The 20099-nt window shown below is 44.0% G+C and overlaps 1 protein-coding gene across 1 annotated transcript; it reads right to left on the bottom strand.

Moving 5' to 3' along the window:
* Nucleotides 1-7703: 7703 nt before the first annotated feature.
* LOC116366882 (zinc finger protein 239-like) lies at nt 7704-12297 on the bottom strand. The gene is made up of 2 exons (XM_031818744.1): nt 11845-12297; nt 7704-9061 (listed from the first exon to the last, which is right to left on the bottom strand). The coding sequence occupies exons 1-2, from the start codon at nt 12005-12007 to the stop codon at nt 8100-8102; spliced, it is 1125 nt and encodes a 374-aa protein (XP_031674604.1). The 5' UTR covers nt 12008-12297; the 3' UTR covers nt 7704-8099.
* Between the last annotated feature and the right edge of the window lie 7802 nt (nt 12298-20099).

Genomic DNA, 20099 nt, shown 5'->3' with positions numbered 1-20099 from the left:
TCTGAAAAATGAGGGAGATACAGCACTTTCAATGAGTGGACAGCGGACATTTTCAGCCATGAGCCCAGCGCGAAGCTTTTGTGTGGTTGAAATATTATTGAATATTTATGACAAGAACAACATGAGGATTGATTTTAAACATCGTTTGACATGTTTCTACGAACTTTTATTGTACTTTTATAAAAATGTCGTCTGATGTTGAGAGCGCGTGTAGCCAATGTGAAATGGCTAGCTAGTTAGCGGTGGTGCGCGCTAGTGGCGTTTCACCATAATTTGCAAATAAATTCATAAAAAATCCTACAATGTGATTTTCTGGATTTTTTTTCTTCTCATTTTGTCTGTCATAGTTGAAGTCTACCTATGATGAAAATTACAGGCCTCATCTTTTTAAGTGGCCGAACTTGCACAATTGGTGGCTGACTAAATACTTTTTTGCCCCACTTTTGTACATCCTAGAAACCTGGTTAAACTATCATTATGACATCATGGATCAATTCTAGAATATACCATATATCCTAGAAACCTGGTTAAACTATCATTATGACATCATGGATGAATTCTAGAATATACTATATAGCCTAGAAAACTGGTTAAATTATCATTATGACCTCATGGATGGCCAGTCCTTGTATTCATAGTGTATTGAATTCAGGGGGTAGCCCTGAGCTGAACTCAAACCTGGGTCCAGCGACTGTCAAATCAACACTGTTACGCCAAGATGTCTGAACTTCTTGACGAGGTCGCTAGGTGTTGGGTTAAGGTTTCTTCAATATCGTGCTCTATGAATTTGAGAGTGGTTACACTTCTCCTTCCCCCATCCCTCGGCGGTTAACCAAGTCTCTGGGCAGCCATTTAGTTGCTGTTTAAAAAAGACACAAAACCCAGCCATCTGCAGTTCAAACAATAACAAATCTGTCATTCCACCATTATTTTGGTAATAAAAGATTATGGGGTTGGAGAAATGTAACTACAGAGAGACCTATGGATGCAAGGACTGACCATCCATGATATCAACATTATAGTTTTAACCATGTTGAGGCGGCAGGGTAGCCTAGTGGTTAGAGCGTTGGACTAGTAACCGGGCCCGAGCTGACATGGTACAAATCTGTCAATTAACCCACTGTTCCTAGTCCGTTATTGAAAATAAGAATTTGTTCTTAACTGCTATACAGTGTTGATTTACATTGTTTCTAAACATTATAGTAAAAAAAGCTTATTTGGGTTCTGATGGGGTACAACAGTTGAACTAAGCTCATGAGTAAATAATAATAATAAATAATTTAGCAATTGCAGATTTCCACCTTAACACCAAACATCAGTTCAACTGCAGAGTTTGTGCCTCTGTTGTTAAGACAGTACTTACTAGTGTTAATCAGGGAACGGTTTCTCAAAACCATCTTATGGCTAAATTCATCGTTAGAACCATTGGATGCCTTAAGATGCGTTTGGGAACCTGGGCCCAGATATCCAGGTGCCTCCTCTTCTTCCTCCTCCTCCTTTTTCGATGTGAAAGTAATCTCCTCCCCCTCCTCTTTCACGCCATAAACTGCATCTTCCTCTCCTTTTACTGTGACATCATCCTCGTCTTTCACTCTGAACGCGTCCTCCTCTTCTTTCACAGTAACGGCCCCACTCCCTACTTCTTGATTTACTGTGATATCCTTCTCTTCATTAGAAGGAGAGTAGCTTGGTGACCGCATGGTCGGGGATGTTAACTAGCTAGGCTAATGCTAATTTAACCAGCCCGCTAGCTGAATAATAACAACACCGTAAATATGAAATTAAATCGGATAACTAACTAGACGATAGAAGTGGGTTTAAAACACAGTGGCTAATATACACTAAAGCCTCTAAAGTAATGTATTGTTTCGGCTATTTTGTCTAGCAAGCTACCGAGGTGTCTGACGAACTGTTGCTGATGATGAAAGAAGCGTTCCGTCCACTAGATTATACGTCACACCAGCAGATTAACTTTAAATTCCCAGACCGCCATCTGCTGACTGGAGTGGGTAACGCAGTTGAGTAAAATGTAGATGTTATCTTCAGACAACAAGATAAAGTGTACGAAGCATGAGTTTTTACTCACCAGTGTAACAATACAGTGTGGTTATTAAAGACTTAGTAAGCTAGTTGTCGTCACTTTATGGTTATAAGAACAAACAGTTATGTTTTTGCGTTATTACATATTTATTAACTTATTTTGTGAACTCTTCCCACACTACCCACAATGCAGTATTTCTTAAATATATTTATCCTTTATTTAACTAGGCAAATCAGTTAAGAACAAATTCTTATTTGCATTGACGGCCTGCCCCTGCCAAACCCTAACCCAGAGACGATGCTGGGCCAATTGTGCGCTGCCCTAAGGGACTCCCAATCACGGCCTGTTATGATACAGCCAGGATTTGAACCAGGATCTGTAGTGACGCCTCCAGCGAGATGCAGTGCCTTAGACCGCTGCGCCGCTCGTGTGATAAAGGTGTGGGATTCTGGGTAATCCACAGCAGATTTATGGAGAACTTGAAAATTGAGTGGTCCTGGGTTAGAAATGTATAAAATTGACATTACATCATTAAATCCACGTTTTAAATCATACATTAGCAATTTATGTTTTAGTAATTACTGTTGTTTGTTTGGCGTCAAGTCAGCCTCTCTTTATATGTTATTTGCCAAATGTCTGTTTTCCATGTGGATTTCATGCTAAAGATCCCTCTTTCAAGTTGGTATCTAACTGGAAAATGCATCTTCTTTTGGAGTGCTATTTTTACCCTGTCGACTACTGATCATTCATCCACACTGTGTGTCTCATCAATGCAGGTCATTTATGACAAAAGTATAAAGTATATGTTTCACAAACTCATGAACACCAGCCAGTTTATCAGCCCGGTTTTGTTAGTTTAGATGTATTATACTTCTTCGCCACCTGAGGGGGACATTGAGTAATTTTCCATGTCAATTTGATATATTTTGATACTAAAATGGATGACGCGATATTCTGATGTAGTGAATATGAGACACATGGAAATAATGTATTTATTTTTATTATAGTAAATTAGGAATTAGTAGGAATTGTTAAATCCACTATACGATCACAATGACTTTGATAGACATTTCAATAGTTTTGTTAGTAAATTACAGGGCAGATTAATGTAGAATTGCTGTGGGAGTGGTATTTATATCCTGTCACTACTGATCATTCATCCATACTGTGTGTGTCCCATCATTGCAGCTTTGGAAATAAATGAACTATCCATTCATTGCTCCTTCCTGTGTTGACTCACTGACTTGAGGGACCAGGATGGTCACACTAGGTCGATATCTAACTCAAGATTCACCTCCTTTTATTTTTTTATTTCACCTTTATTTAACCAGGTAGGCTAGTTGAGAACAAGTTCTCATTTGCAACTGCAACCTGGCCAAGATAAAGCATAGCAGTGTGAACAGACAACACAGAGTTACACATGGAGCAAACAATTAACAAGTCAATAATACAGTTGAAAAAAGGAGAGTCTATATACATTGTGTGCAAAAGGCATGAGGAGGTAGGCGAATAATTACAATTTTGCAGATTAACACTGGAGTGATAAATGATCAGATGGTCATGTACAGGTAGAGATATTGGTGTGCAAAAGAGCATAAAATAAAATAAATAAAAACAGTATGGGGATGAGGTAGGTAAAAATGGGTGGGCTATTTACCGATAGACTATGTACAGCGGCAGCGATCGGTTAGCTGCTCAGATAGCAGATGTTTGAAGTTGGTGAGGGAGATAATGGACTTGGGATTCTCTGCCTCTAACCCTATTACAGGGGCTGAGTCACTGGCTTACTGGGGCTCTCTCATGCCGTCCCTGGAAGGGGTGCGTCACCTGAGTGGGTTGATTCACTGATGTGGTCATCCTGTCTGGGTTGGCGCCCCCCCTTGGGTTGTGCCATGGCGGAGATCTTTGTGGGCTATACTCGGCCCTGTCTCAGGATGGTAAGTTGGTGGTTGAAGATATCCCTCTAGTGGTGTGGGGGCTGTGCTTTGGCAAAGTGGGTGGGGTTATATCCTTCCTGTTTGTCCCTGTCCAGGGTTAGTCCTCGGATGGGTCCACAGTGTCTCCTGACCCCTCCTGTCTCAGCCTCCAGTATTTATGCTGCAGTAGTTTATGTGTCGGGGGGCTAGGGTCAGTTTGTTATATCTGGAGTACTTCTACTGTCCTATTCGGTGTCCTGTGTGAATCTAAGTGTGCGTTCTCTAATTCTCTCCTTCTCTCTTTCTTTCTCTCTCTCGGAGGTCCTGAGCCCTAGGACCATGCCCCAGGATTACCTGACATGATGACTCCTTGCTGTCCCCAGTCCACCTGGCCGTGCTGCTGCTCCAGTTTCAACTGTTCTGCCTTATTATTATACGACCATGCTGGTCATTTATGAACATTTGAACATCTTGGCCATGTTCTGTTATAATCTCCATCCGGCACAGCCAGAAGAGGACTGGCCACCCCACATAGCCTGGTTCCTCTCTAGGTTTCTTCCTAGGTTTTGGCCTTTCTAGGGAGTTTTTCCTAGCCACCGTGCTTCTACACCTGCATTGCTTGCTGTTTGGGGTTTTAGGCTGGGTTTCTGTACAGCACTTTGAGATATCAGCTGATGTACGAAGGGCTATATAAATAAATTTGATTGGATTTTACTTGTAGATGACCTGGAGCCAGTGGGTCTGGCGACGAATATGTAGCAAGGGCCAGCCGACTAGAGCATACAGGTCGCAGTGGTGGGTGGTATAAGGTGCTTTAGTGACAAAACGGATGGCACTGTGATAAACTGCATCCAGTTTGCTGAGTAGAGTGTTGGAAGCAATTTTGTAGATGACATCGCCGAAGTCGAGGATCGGTAGGATAGTCAGTTTTACTAGGGTAAGTTTGGCGGCGTGAGTGAAGGAGGCTTTGTTGCAGAATAGAAAGCCGACTCTAGATTTGATTTTAGATTGGAGATGTTTGATATGAGTCTGGAAGGAGAGTTTACAGTCTAGCCAGACACCTAGGTACTTATAGATGTCCACATATTCAAGGTCGGAACCATCCAGGGTGGTGATGCTAGTCAGGCGTGCGGGTGCAGGCAGCGAACGGTTGAAAAGCATGCATTTGGTTTTACTAGCGTTTAAGAGCAGTTGGAGGCCACGGAAGGAGTGTTGTATGGCATTGAACCTCGTTTGGAGGTTAGATAGCACAGTGTCCAAGGACGGGCCAGAAGTATATAGAATGGTGTCATCTGCGTAGAGGTGGATCAGGGAATCGCCCGCAGCAAGAGCAACATCATTGATATATACAGAGAAAAGAGTCGGCCCGAGAATTGAACCCTGTGGCACCCCCATAGAGACTGCCAGAGGACCGGACAGCATGCCCCACATATATACCCCACTTTGGACAATCCTCCTCTGCAATGCTTACATCTTCTGGTTTGACAGGAAGAGGGTAACAGGATACTAAACCCTTAGGTTGCAAGATCGGTTCCCCGAGCTGACAAGGTACAAATCGTTCATCCTGCCCCTGAACAAGGCAGTTAACCCACTGTTCCTAAGCTATCATTGAAAGTAAGAATGTGTTCTTAACTGCCTTGCCGAGTCAAATAAAAATAAAAATATAAAAATTGTGTTGACGACCGGCTCCCTCCTAGTCAGGTTGTGTCGTCGACCGGCTCCCTCCTAGTCAGGTTGTGTCGACGGCCCGCTCCCTCCTAGTCAGGTTGTGTCGACGACCGGCTCCCTCCTAGTCAGGTTGTGTTGACGACCGGCTCCCTCCTAGTCAGGTTGTGTCGACGGCCCGCTCCCTCCTAGTCAGGTTGTGTCGACGACCGGCTCCCTCCTAGTCAGGTTGTGTCGACGACCGGCTCCCTCCTAGTCAGGTTGTGTCGTAGACCGGCTCCCTCCTAGTCAGGTTGTGTCGATGACCGGCTCCTTCCTAGTCAGGTTGTGTCGTCGACCGGCTCCCTCCTAGTCAGGGTGTCTCGATGACCGGCTCCCTCCTAGTCAGGTTGTGTCGACGACCGGCTCCCTCCTAGTCAGGTTGTGTCGACGACCGGCTCCCTCCTAGTCAGGTTGTCTCGATGACCGGCTCCCTCCTAGTCAGGTTGTGTCGACGACCGGCTCCCTCCTAGTCAGGTTGTGTCGACGACCGGCTCCCTCCTAGTCAGGTTGTGTCGTCGACCGTGCTCCCTCCTAGTCAGGTTGTGTCGTCGACCGGCTCCCTCCTAGTCAGGTTGTGTCGATGACCGGCTCCCTCCTAGTCAGATTATATTGGCGACTGCCTCCCTCTAGTCACTAGTGTGTCTTATTTATTTAATCAAACAGCTTAAAGCATCATATGTTCAGTACATATAGATTTTATAAAAACAAGTGGGGCGATTGATAGAATTTACAGATGACTCTTGGTTGACCGTGGATCAAATCCAGGCTGTATCATAACCAGCCGTGATTTGGAGTCCCATAGGGCGGGGCACAATTGGCCTAGCGTCGTCCAGGGAACGCAGTCATTGTAAATAAGATTTTGTTCTTAACTGATCTGCCTAGTTAAATAAAGGTTACATTTAAATCATTTTTTAAAAGTTATTCATTGACAAACCATATTTTACAAATCCGTCAAGGCACCAAAACAAAGGTTTCAAACCAATTCATGAATGTAATTGAATCTAGGTGTCTTGCCTTTAATGTAAGGGCATGAAAAACAATGGCTGACAATGACTTATCAACAGCTCTAATAATTTGCCCTCACAGGAAATCTACACTGGCAATTATAGAACATATTATGTAGCCTCAAAATCTGTTTAAAACAATAATTTTGACCTCATGGATGGCCAGTCCTTGTATTCATAGTGTAGTGAATTCAGGGGGTAGCCCTGGGCTGAACTCAAACCTGGGTCCAGCAACTGTCAAGCCAACACCTTAGAACTGTTACGCCAAGATTTCTGAACTTCTTGACGAGGTCGCTGGGTGTTGGGTTACGGTTGCTACAATAGCCTTCTATAAGAATGTGAGAGCGGAAACACTTCTCCTTCCCCCATCCCTCAGCAGTTAACCAAACCAAGCCTCTGGGCAGCCATTTTGTTGCGGTTAAAAAAAAAACACACAACCCAGCAATCTGCAGTTCAAACAATAACAAATCTGTCATTCCACCACTACTATTCTATATTTGTGTTGGACAAGTTTGCTCACCACCAGAAAACAACTCCCATTTTACATTATTATCACCTACAATGCTTCACCTTCTCCAATATAAACATCGTGTCTGGCTATGTATTTCTAAATAGTAAAATACAATCGTATCTTTTCTCATTTTTCTTTCTATAGAATCCTAAAGCTCACTAGCTTCTAGAACTCTCGTGCCCTTGGAACGAGCCCAAACAAAACTAAATCTCCAATACAGGAAAACCGTGCAGTCAAAATAAATTGTGATCCATGGCAACTCACTGACTAAACGCAAACATTTGACTGCCCAGTATGGGAATAAAGACAATTAGAATTTAAATGTTGTCAAGAAATACTGGAGTGATGTCGGATTGTTAATAAAATTGATTATAGACCAATTATAGTGTTTTCATGTGTGTATATACACAAACATCTGCAACAATTATCATATTACATGCATTTTTTTTCCACTTGAAGAAAACAGCTCACTACATTGAAGTGCTGCATGTTGATTGAAGTGGGTCACCAACGCAGTAAGTGTAACACAGCTGTTTTTTTTTGTTAGTCACTTTTTATTTAATAATACTCTTTCAATTCAGAGCCTGGATTTCCCCCTGAGGTTAATATCCATATCATGCTGCAATCAATTGAACAGGGCAAACAATAAGGTAGAACATCATTAAAACACTCCTACTACAATGTTAAAACATTCTACATTGTGACATCATTAAAACACTCCTACTACAATGTTAAAACATTCTACATTGTGACATCATTAAAATACTCCTACTACAATGTTAAAACATTCTACATTGTGACATCATTAAAATACTCCCACTACAATGTTAAAACATCCTACATTGTGACATCATTAAAACACTCCTACTACAATGTTAAAACATTCTACATTATTTCAGTGATATCATGAAACAACTTCTTCATGTATGTATTTTCTGATGTTTGATCAGAGATCTTTTATCAGAGTATCTCTTGTCACATTGATCACAGCTATAAGGCTTCTCTCCTGTGTGTGTTCTCTGGTGTGAAGTCAGCTGGCTAGATGTAGGAAAACTCTTCTCACATTGATCACAGCTATAAGGCTTCTCTCCTGTGTGTGTTCTCTGGTGTTGAGTCAGATGGCTAGCTTTAACAAAACTCCTCCCACATTGATCACACATATAAGGTTTCTCTCCTGTGTGTTTTCTCTGGTGTAATGTCAGATCACTAGATGTAGTAAAACTCCAACCACATTGACCACAGCTATAAGGTTTTTCTCCTGTGTGTGTTCTCTGGTGTTGAGTCAGATGGCTAGCTTGAACAAAACTCCTCCCACATTGATCACACATATAAGATTTCTCTCCTGTGTGTGTTCTCTGGTGTTGAGTCAGATGGCTAGCTTTAACAAAACTCCTCCCACATTGATCACACATGTAAGGTTTCTCTCCTGTGTGTTTTCTCTGGTGTAATGTCAGACCGCTAGATGTATTAAAACTCCTCCCACATTGACCACAGCTATAAGGTTTTTCTCCTGTGTGTGTTCTCTGGTGTACTGTCAGACCGCTAGATGTAGTAAAACTCCTCCCACATTGATCACAGCTATAAGGTTTCTCTCCTGTGTGTGTTCTCTGGTGTTTAGTCAGATGGCTAGCTTGAACAAAACTCCTCCCACATTGATCACAGCTATAAGGTTTCTCTCCTGTGTGTGTTCTCTGGTGTATTTTAAGTTCTGATGAAGATTTGCAACCTTTCCCACAGTCAGAGCAGCAATGAGATTTCTTCCCTGTGGGTCTCTGCTGGTGTTTCTTGAGGTGTTTTGATTTGGAGAGTCTCTTCTCTGCCCGGTCAGCATCATGAGGTTGTTGAGGCCCCCCAGAGGATCCACGATAGTCAGGTCTCTCTCCTGTGTGAACAAAAAGTCAGACAGGTGGTTTAAGGCCCACAACAGCAACAATACACTGTAAAAAGGTGATGCCAACAGCGTAGCCATTATGTTGTTCAAACAATGACATCTGTAATGAATGTTAATTATTTGACATTCGTCTTAAGACAGTCAAGTGAACAGTCATATTTTGTCTTGTTTTCCCATTAGTGGTAACGTCGATGATTGTACGCAAAAAATACATTTTTAAAGTTGTTGAAATCCTAAGCAGTGTGCCAGACAACTTTTGGTCTCCAATATAGGCACCTTTCAGTAGGTCTACCAGGCAGTATTAGCTAGCTACGTTTACACTGACTCTTAATACATTTAGCAAGCTAGCTAGCCTGATAACTAGCGATTAGCAGCTAACAATATTTGAGCAACACCTTGCTAAGAAAAGACAATCTTTCGCTTTTAATGTAATGGCATGAAAATAATTGCCAGAATATTATACAATGACTTATCAACAGCTCTAACAATTTGACCCCAACAGGAAATCTGCACTGGCAATTATAGAAAGACCCGTTTACTATATAACCATTGATTCCACTGATTCTTGTAGAATATAACTTATAAATACCTCAAATGTTTCAGCCGTATTACCCCACCAGAAACCAAAACATAAGCTCGTATAACGCCACTGTTTGTAAACTAATACTATATGGCTGAGGAGTAGGGTCGATCCAAGCGTTCTGACCTCGCAATGACAGTAAAGCACCCAAGCTAACTGGCTAACGTTGGATAGCTTGCTAGACACAAGTCAGAGAAACACTCACTCTTACCATTTTACTTATAGTTACTATACTGGCAAGTTTGAAGTATAAGTAGCCAACTAACGTTAGGTAGCTAGTTAACATACCGATACATACTGCTGTAAAGATATGCTATGCGTTTTGTAAGGGTAGTGTAGCTAACATTACGTGTAATGTAACTTATTTGAAAAGTCATTACTTTATTACATTGCTCAACATTTGTCATAATTATTTAACCTCTAGTGACACCCCATCCCGTGAACGGGACCGTTGTCATCATCTGACACTAATTAGCATAACACAACGGACATAAATCTTCCTAGAAAATATTCCTATTCATGAAAATCACAAGTGAAATATATTGGAACACAGCTTAGCCTTTTGTTAACCCTGTCATCTCAGATTTTCAAAATATGCTTTACAGCCAAAACTAGACAAGCATTTGTGTAAGTTTATCGATAGCCTAGCATAGCATTATGCCTTGCTAGCAGCAGGCAACCTTGTCACAAAAATCAGAAAAGCAATCAAATCGTTTAACTTTGATGAACTTCGGATGTTTTCACTCACGAGACTCCCAGATAGATAGCCAAAGTAAATTTTTTCCCAAAATATTATTTTTGTAGGCGAAATAGCTCTGTTTGTTCTTCACGTTTGGCTGAGAAATCGACCGGAAATTGCGGTCACGACAACGCCAAATTAGCTTCATAATATCGACAGAAACATGGCAAACGTTGTTAATAATCAATCCTCAATGTGTTTTTCAAATATCTATTCGATAATATATCGACCGGGACAATTGGTTTCTCAGTAGAAGCGATTGGAATAATTGCTACCTCTGTATTTTATGCAAGAATTTCTCAGGGAGCATCAGGTGACCACTTCCGCAATGAAGCCGCCTACGGGTATTTTTCAACATAAATGCGTAAAACTACGTCACAATGCTGTAAACACCTTGAGGAATACGTAGAAAGCGTAATCTGGTTGATAGGGCATTCATAGCTCAATAGGGACGCATCGGAACGCAGGGCTTTCAAAAGATGAGTCACTTCTTGATTGGATTTTTCTCAGGCTTTCGCCTGTAACATCAGTTATGTTATACTCACAGACAATATTTTTTACAGTTTTGGAAACTTTAGAGTGTGTTCTATCCTAAGCTGTAAATTATATACATATTGTAGCATCTTGTCCTGACAAAATATCCCGTTTAATTTGGGAACGTTATTTTTCCAAAAATGAAAATACTGCCCCCTAGTACCAACAGGTTTTTAAGGTTCATTCGTATCCGCTCCGTTGGACTTTGGCTGAATATTTTCCTCCATTTTCTAAAAATCTGAAATCGATGTGAAGTCACGCCCATTTCCTGAAGAATTGCATTATGGGCCGTAAAGTACTGCGTGTATATTTCATATTTTGGCGAATTTAGTACGACATCCGGGAACTTGGCATACTAACATCATACTATAATAAGCAAACTATATACTCAATTAACATCACAAATAGTGCAGTTAGTATGAGTATTCTAACACAGCTTAGGTCTCTGGGCAGCCATTTTGATTGTTTAAAAACTAGGTGGCCCCTTTAAAAAAGCCAAACATTCAATCAACCAATCTGCAGTTCAACCAATAACAAAGCTGTAATTACACCACTATTTTGGTAATAAGATGGATGGGGCTGGAGAAATGTAACTACTCTCAAATTCATAGACAGACCTATGGATGCAAGGACTGACCATCCATGATATCAACAGTATAGTTTTAACCATGTGGAGGCTATACAGTGTTGGTTTACATTGTTTCTAAACATTAGAGTTAAAAAAAGCTTATTTGGGGTTCTGATGTGGTAAACAGTTTAACTAAGCTCATGAGGCATGCGTTATATTCTTCAAGAATCAATGCCTATAAATAAATAATTGAAAGTCAAAATATGGATGTAGCAATTGCAAATTTCCCCTTTAACACCACACATCAGTTCAACAACCGCAGAGTTTGTGCTTCTGTTTAAGACAGCACTTACTAGTGTTAATCAGGGCCTGTTCATCGTTAGATCCATCGGACGCCTTAAGATGCGTTTGTGAAACCGGGCCCAGATATCCAGTTTCCTCCTCTTCTTCATTGTTCGATGACACAGTCACCTCCCCCTCCACTTCTTTCACTGAAACGTCGTCGCCCTCTTTCATTCTGAACGAGTCTTCTTTAACTGAGACGTCTTTCTCTTATTCTTTCACGGTAACAGCCTCAACCTCGACTTGTTTTTGTATTGTAACAGCCTCCTCTTTCACGAGAGCTTCCTTCTCCATCCAGCAGACCTCCTCTTCTTCAGCAGGAACGGGGTTAAGTTTGAGACTGAAGCTATGAGGCATGTACTGAAGTCGCTAAGCGGTATAATTCAAAGCAGTGTCCCTTTATCAGCAGCACGTGATCAATGACGTCTGAAGAATCATTTCGTTGAACACCTGATTGGTTTGGTATTGGGCTCGTTCGACTTTGCAGCCGACAGTGCAGGTGGCTGCTGTCTCACTAATTTACAAATCACCTTGCATCATAAATAACTACTCATTATTATTTATAAATCAGTCAGCCAGTCACCGTTTACCCACAATGCAGCATAGACTTGATGCTCTCGATCAAGGCCAGTGGTTTCGTAGAAGACATGAAGGCTACGCTGCTACGGTGTGGGACGTCATCTTTCAAAATGTGGCTGTTCTAAATTCTGTGTCGCTCAAAGCCTTGAGTAATGAAACTATTTAACAAAAAAAACAATTATCTGGAAAGAGCCAATGCTTCAGGAAGCTTTGTTTCCCCATCACTACTTTTCAGCATGTTTTCTGTGAATTAGACTACGGGAGTTTTGTAACCTTTTCCACCTTGGCTTACTGTTAGTTGGGATCTAATTGGTCTCCGGTAGTTGGTCTCTGCTGACCACAACCGCGCTGGTTGGTTATGCTGTTTAGGCTAATAGCTAGTTGGCTAAATAGCTAACGTTTGCTGGCTGGCTAAGATAACTGCATATAGCTAACATTTTTTGATTGGTTAGATGGCATAATGTATTTCCAAAACGTTGGTTTACTTTAATCACTCAAGTCATGAGTGCAAACGATTGGTTTAATTTAAAGTTATACATTTTAAGTTATTTCTGATGTAGTTAACATCATAGGTAAGGATTGGTTGATTTCCAGTTTTAAGATGATTGATGAGAAAAGTATCGTCCAACCATCGGGTAACTTGTTTCATGCACATCAAAGGTGAGGGTGAATTTCAGATGTTCACTGCTTGTACTGTATTGATGAAGGAGTGGAATCGATGAAGTTCCTCTGCTGTCCCTTGGAATAGAAGGAACACGTCATTAATGAAGACTTTTTCAGAGCCTGATGAGGTGCTAGAATGGATTGTTAGGGCTGACAATCACATTCTTCTCTAACAACCCCACATACAGTTACGCATAATCAGATGCAATTTTTTTTTAAACTACAATGACCATAATGACCTGAGCGCCTACTTGTCTTGTCTGTGTTTCTTTTACACCTGCTACGTAAAAGAAACTGAAGAATGTGTAACAGTATAGCTTCCGTCCCTCTCCTCGCCCCTACCTGGGCTCTAACCAGGGACATAAACAACTGCCTCCCACGAAACATCGTTACCATCGCTATTAGCGCACGTTAACTAGCTAGCCATTTCACATCGGTTACAAATGCACAATGGTCAATGCTATCTGGGATTCTTGGGACATCCCTACCCTAAACCCTAACCTTAATCCATAACTTAACCATTTTAAATGTAAACTTCAATGGGCTAGGGACGTCCCAAGGATGTTTCGCTACCTGAAATTACACAATCTAAGTGAATGATAGTTGGTATTCAGCAGTCATAAAGCCTTGTTTATTTTAATGAACTACTAAAATTGTGATTTTATCAGACAGCAGCTCTACACTTTATTGAGTGACTGATCCATTCATCCTTTCAACCCTCCTCAGCCTTCCTCTCCTCTGAAGACCCAGTGAGGGTGGAGCTCAGTCAGAGAGCTGTTGAGGGACTGGTTAGGAAGAACACTTCTACAGCCAGAGAGGTGAGAAGTCACACATGGTTTAGATGGTAAATATTTATGTCCCCTTAGTGGTTCATCACATCAGCAAAAGGGAATATGTTCCATCATCCATGTTTATTTACATTAGTGCAAATTGACCACTGATATTGGTGTAATTTCCCACCCCTTTTGGCTGTATGAAAGTTAATTTCCCCCCAGGCACACACATTTGTTCTTTGCTATTATGGTGATTTGTGTAGATAGTACTTTTCCCCACTCATTCACCCCACCTCTTAACGTTGCATATTTATATTCAGTGGCCTGACTGCATCCAGACTGTCAAAGGCCCATCCTGGTAGATCTGAACCTAACGCAGTTTGGAGTGATCAGATGACGGAAGTCACATTTAGGTGCCAGGTGTAACTGAGGCCATAGATGCTCCATATCCATTACTTTTAATGTTTTATATAATATGACTAAATGTATTTATTTCTGTTACAGGGGCAGTCAAGAAATGGAACAGCAAGTTCACAGAACATGACATAAGCAGAGCTGTGGGAGACCACCTCAAGCCCCTGGTAGAGTCGGGGGTGGTGTTTACCTCTCCACCACGCCTTCAGCAGGCTGGAAAAGTGGGATTGATACTGTTTTTCATACTAAGAGGGACTGATTGGTCAGTCTTTGGGTTCATTTGTTGAAATCAAATCAAGCTTTATTTATACAGCACATTTCAGACATGGATGCAACACAATGGCTTCACAGGAAGAAAAACAAAATGAAAATAAACAAAAATATTTAGTACAACAGACAGAAGATTAACAACTGAAATACTAATGAACATTAAGGAAATTCCATTGATTATAATATTAATTGGATGGAATATCCAACCCAAAATATTAACTTGTTTTTTAGGAGGGGCTCTGAAAGACACTATGTGGGTGTCACTGGAAGTTGACTAGTAACAACAATTGGGACATAAAAGACACCCACCATGAGACCCACTAAATCTGCCCAAGAAGAGGGAAACAAAAGAAAAACCCACACCAAACTTAAAGACAGGAAGTAAACCAAAAAGGTGGTTAAAATAATTTATTACAATCAATACCATTCATACTATTACAAAATCATAATTCTCATTCATTCTTAATTAATTCTATTTACAAAACCATCAAACAAAAACAAACCTCAGGGGAGCATCGTCCTTCCCCATCATACCTAACCAATACCTAACCCTTTCCCTATCTCCCCTTCCCTAATCTATCCCCTTACCAAACTCACTCTAACACTCCCAGCCCTAAACCCCCTTTCCACCTCTCCCGTGCCGCATGCTTCCCCCACTTCCTCTCCTCCCTCTTCATCTTCCCCCTCAAATCACCTTCCACCCTTCTCACTATCCCTTCCACCCCCCAATCTCTCCCTGTCTTGACTAAATTCTGCCTGGCTTCCCACAGTCCCTTTTTAAAGAGACTCATGAGAAGCCAGAGCAGAAACCTGTCCCTATCCGTTCCCTTTGCTCTCCCTACGCCTCTCTCTAGCCTAGCCCATGTCAAAACAAAATCACTCCTAACCACACCTAGCATCACCCATGCCCTAGCCCAGACTATTCCGGCAAAGGCACAGTCCCAGAAGGCATGGCGCACAGTCTCCTCCCTGCCACAAGAGGATCTTGGACAGGTGGGGGACTGCACCAAACTATACCGGTACAAGATGGCACGTACCGGCAAGCGCTTATGGAGGCCCAACCAATTCAGGTCCTTGAGCCTGTTGTCCAGGCCCCGCGCCTGCACTCCCTCCCAGACCACTGACGAGATGCCCGCTACGGGCACAGGACTCCCTGCCTGCCTGACCTCCTCGTACAGGTGCCTGTGGTCTAAACCTACTCGGGCAACTTCAACCTCGGGGTACGCACGCAGCCACTTGGCCGCATGACCAAAGTGCCACGGCAGCTGTTCCGCCCGAGGACCCGTGTTAGACCACACCATTACGCTTCTCGCCTGATACGAGAAGAACACCCGCAGGAGGTAACCGGACGGGTGTATCACTGGCTGAGCAAGCTCCGCTAACAAGAAAGAAACAAAAATTGAGTCCAGCTTGAGGGGGAAATGTGGTACCCCCCTACCTCCCTCCCCGATGGGACGTGCCCTGGCGACCCACTCGCACCTGCCACTCCACATAAACTGAAACACAAGCCTCACTAGAGGCCTCCTCAGACAAGCCGGCAATGGGTAGATATATGCCAAATACAAAAGAGACGGCAACACATCCACCTTTAGGACCAGGACTTTGCCCATAAAAGACAAATACCTAGCCTTCCACATTGCTAGCTTCCTCTGTACCACTGCGATACGCATGTTCCAGTTTAGCGTCGCTGAGCCGGAGGTCTCAAAATGAACCCCGAGAATCCTCAGGGCCCCTTCACAGAGAGAGAACCCCCCAGGCACATCCGTTCTACCGCGCCATCTTCCGAAAAACTTGACGGAAGACTTTGCATGGTTCAGAACTGCTCCCGACGCTCGGGTGAAATCCCCAAAGATGGCAAGGGACCTTGTCAGGCATGAGTCCTTGCACAACAGCAAGGAAGTGTCGTCGGCGTACTGCGTCATCTTAACACGCAGCCCACCACTTCCAGGGATCAACAAGCCTTCCACCCCTGTGTCTGCCCTAATGGCAGCCCCCAGAGGCTCCATGTACAGAACGAAGAGGAGAGCCGAGAGTGGGCATCCCTGCCTGACCCCAGACGAGAGGTCAAAAACGTCACCTAAGTGACTATTTACACTAACTCGACACCCCGCTCCGACATATAAAGTACGGATCCATCCTATAAACTTCTCCCCAAATCCTAATCTACCTAACACCCTGAATAGAAAAGATCTATTCACGCGATCAAAAGCTTTCGCCTGATCTAGCGCTGCTACCATTAAAGGCAGCCCTCTATCTTCAACCCAAGCGATGGAATCCCTGATCAACTGTAGGTTCCATCTTATAGAGCGGCCCTCTACCCCGCACGTCTGATCCTCGTGGACGACGTAGGGAAGGGCTGTGCGCAACCGGTCTGCTAAAACCTTTGGATACGATCCACCTCCCTCCTTTCCTCCCTTTTTTTCCTTCTACAATATCCTATTATAAAAGCCCTAATCCTCACCTTAACTAAATCCCACCACTCTAACACCCCCTCGCACATGGACCGGAGGCCGTCAAGCCTCCGAAAGAAACAAAAAAATGCGTCAAAGAAAGCCTGCTCCTCCAGTATATCCCGATCTAACTTCCAGTACCCCCTACCGAAGAGGCAGACTGGCGACCCCACCTGCAAGAACACCCCGTCGTGATCCGTGAAGAAAACAGGCAACAGCCGCCCAGACAACTGACCCAAAGACCTGGATACAAAAATGTAGTCGAGCCTCCGCGCAACCCCCCTGGAGTTGCGCCATGTAGGACCGACCATTGCCGGAGTAGTGTGCAGGCCACCATCAACCAGACCATGGCAAGCCATTAGCCCAGAGATGGCACCTGCACTGCTATCACTGCCTACCCCTAAATCTATATTAAAGTCTCCTCCTATCACCAAGTGCCTGTTTGTAACACACAGGGGCGCCAGACAGTCCACCATCTCCCTCCTGTCTGCCGCCACCTGTGGCCCATACACCCCAATTAACCTATATCTAGCTTCTCTAAACTTAACATCTATCCCCAAAACTCTACCCTGCATTATTACAAAAGTGTTCTCTATTTTAACCTCTCTATGCCCACACAAAATCCCTACTCCTGTTGAGTGCACCCCTCCTATGCCCCAAAAAGATTCCCCCTTATCCCACTCCCTCTTAAATCTACACACATCCCCACCATCCCTCAGGTGAACCTCCTGTAAAAAACAGAAATCAAACCCCACACCCTCTAAATAACAAAAAACCTCCCTCCTTTTAACATTATCCCTTAACCCCCTAACATTTAGACTAAAAAAAGAAACAGAACTATTCATTTAATTATTAACAACAAATAAAAAAAATAAAAAAACAGGACTCACCCGATGCTCCCCTGGTCCATCTCCACCGGTGGGGACGTCCTCTCCTCTCCTGACGCCCCCCCGTCCTCCATCCCAACCCATGACCCAGGCAGTGTGTTGGGTCCTCCCTCCCCACCCACCATCCCCCCCTCCCTGTTTGCCTCGGGGCTGCATGTAGGGGACCCCATCTCCCCAAACAGGAGTTGGGATTCCCTCTAGCAAACAGCCCACCGACCCCTCACTGGAGTCATCCACTAAAATGCATGGGGCTGAGGCAAACCGGGAGGACAAATTACCCTCCACTCCCCCCCCCGCCACTCTCTTAGCCCCCCCTCCCCCTCCACACCCCCCTCCCTCTCACTTCCTGCCAAGCTCCCCCTCTTCATCCCTTTCTTCTTTGGTGAAGGAGGTAGCGGGGAGACACAACGTCCCATCCCCGCTAACCCCTCCACCAAATCCCTCATTTCGACCTCGAGGAAGCCTGGCAGGCTGTCCCCCCACTCCTTCCCCCCCCATCTTTCTTCTCATTTCTTCCTTCTTTCCATCCTCTTCTCTTGCCTTCTTTTCCCCTGTGCCATCCGTGCAATCCGCACGCGTCCTTTCTTTCCTCCCCCCATCCCCCGCTCCCCCCCCAGCTGCAGACGCGTATGACCTGTGACGATCCGGGCAATCACGCCACAGGTGTTCTCTGGAGCCACACCCGTGGCAAGCCTTGGGCTCGTCACACTCCCTGGCCTCGTGCTCTTCCGACCCACATTTCTTATTAATGCACGAGGCCAGGGTACAACACCTGCAGAACGGGGGCTGACGTGCATAGTATGGGGTTCCCCTGTCAGCCCCCAGGGAGAACATTGCTGGAGGATGGAGGTAGCCATCCACACTCTTCGGGGACTCCCTGAGTAACGCCTGGAAGCCTCTCTTCCCATTCCAGAAACCCAGGGAGTCCCTGAGGTACCTCGCTGAGGAGACATTGTCCATGTACCTCCCCAGAAAGGCCCTCACTTCTTCGTCCTTCACGTGCGGATTGTACATGGTTACGGTGACCACCCTGAAGTTGTTTCTTGCCAGGCTGGTCACCGTGTAATGACACAGGGGACCTTCTTCTTTCCCTTCCGTCACCGTCTTCATAATCTCATTGTGTTTTTCTTCCAAATATAGGGTTACATCAAACCCCTTCTCCATTGGGTTCCCCCGAAGGCATAGAACATCTTTAACCTTCAATTTTAGGTGCCCCATTAGGATGTTCCTCCCGAAGGTTTCTCTCCCCCAAGGCTCCATCTCTTTTCCCCGCCAAGAAAAGCGCACCGTGTTGGCCAGTCCAATCCCCGGAACCGACGGTCCAGATGTACTTTGCGCCATCTCCTCACGGACGATGGCGCACCCGTCCCACCACCTCAAACTTATAAATAGGAAGCAAATAACCAAAAAGGTGGAGCAACTGAAAGGTGTTGACTCTCCACATCTATCAAGACAACTGGAGCACTGGGCCAGACACTCTTAAATAGAACCTGGACCAGCTCAGGTGAAACACCTTCCCACTAACGAGATGGACAAGCCAGCACAGGTGTAACACATACTGACTAACGAGGTGACACCGTAGTACTACTTCTGTAGATTGGATACTGTTTTAGCCAATCAGTGCGTCCTTTGTGCTAACGAGATAGGACCAGGCCTCAGGACAACCTGGCATGATGACTCCTTGCTGTCCCCAGTCCACCTGGCCGTGCTGCTGCTCCAGTTTCAACTGTTCTCCCTGCGGCTATGGAACCCTGACCCGTTCACCGGATGTGCTACCTATCCCAAACCTGCTGTTTTCAACTCTCTAGAGACAACAGGAACAGAAGAGATACTCTTAATGATCGGCTATGAAAAGCCAACTGACATTTACTCCTGAGGTGTTGATCTGTTGCACCCTCGACAACTACTGTGATTATTATTATTTGACCATGCTGAACATTTGAACATCTTGGCCATGTTCTGTTATCTCCACCCGGCACAGCCAGAAGAGGGCTGGCCACCCCTCATAGCCTGGTTCCTCTCTAGGGTTTTTCCTAGATTTTGGCCTTTCTAGGGAGTTTTTACTAGCCACCGTGCTTCTACACCTGCATTGCTTGCTGTTTGGGGTTTTAGGCTGGGTTTCTGTACAGCACTTTGAGATATCTGCTGATATAAGAAGGGCTTTATAAATAAATTTGATTTGATCCAAACTCTTTTTTTGTTTGTCAATTTTTGTAAAATTACATAAATA

This window comes from Oncorhynchus kisutch, unplaced genomic scaffold (genome assembly GCF_002021735.2).
Source record: "Oncorhynchus kisutch isolate 150728-3 unplaced genomic scaffold, Okis_V2 scaffold1596, whole genome shotgun sequence".
Lineage (NCBI taxonomy): Eukaryota > Metazoa > Chordata > Actinopteri > Salmoniformes > Salmonidae > Oncorhynchus > Oncorhynchus kisutch.
The sequence above is the reverse complement of the archived record's forward strand: the minus strand, read 5'-3'. Positions and strand labels throughout refer to the sequence as shown.

What these genes read in the sequence shown, in the direction of transcription:
- LOC116366882 (XM_031818744.1), bottom strand. Translation starts at nt 12,007, where the DNA reads ATGAAAGAGGGCGACGACGTTTCAGTGAAAGAAGTGGAGGGGGAGGTG. An exon ending in ACAGGCCCTGATTAACACTA is followed by an intron (nt 9,062 to 11,844) that starts GTAAGTGCTGTC and finishes TTGTTCACACAG; the next exon opens with GAGAGAGACCTGACTATCGT.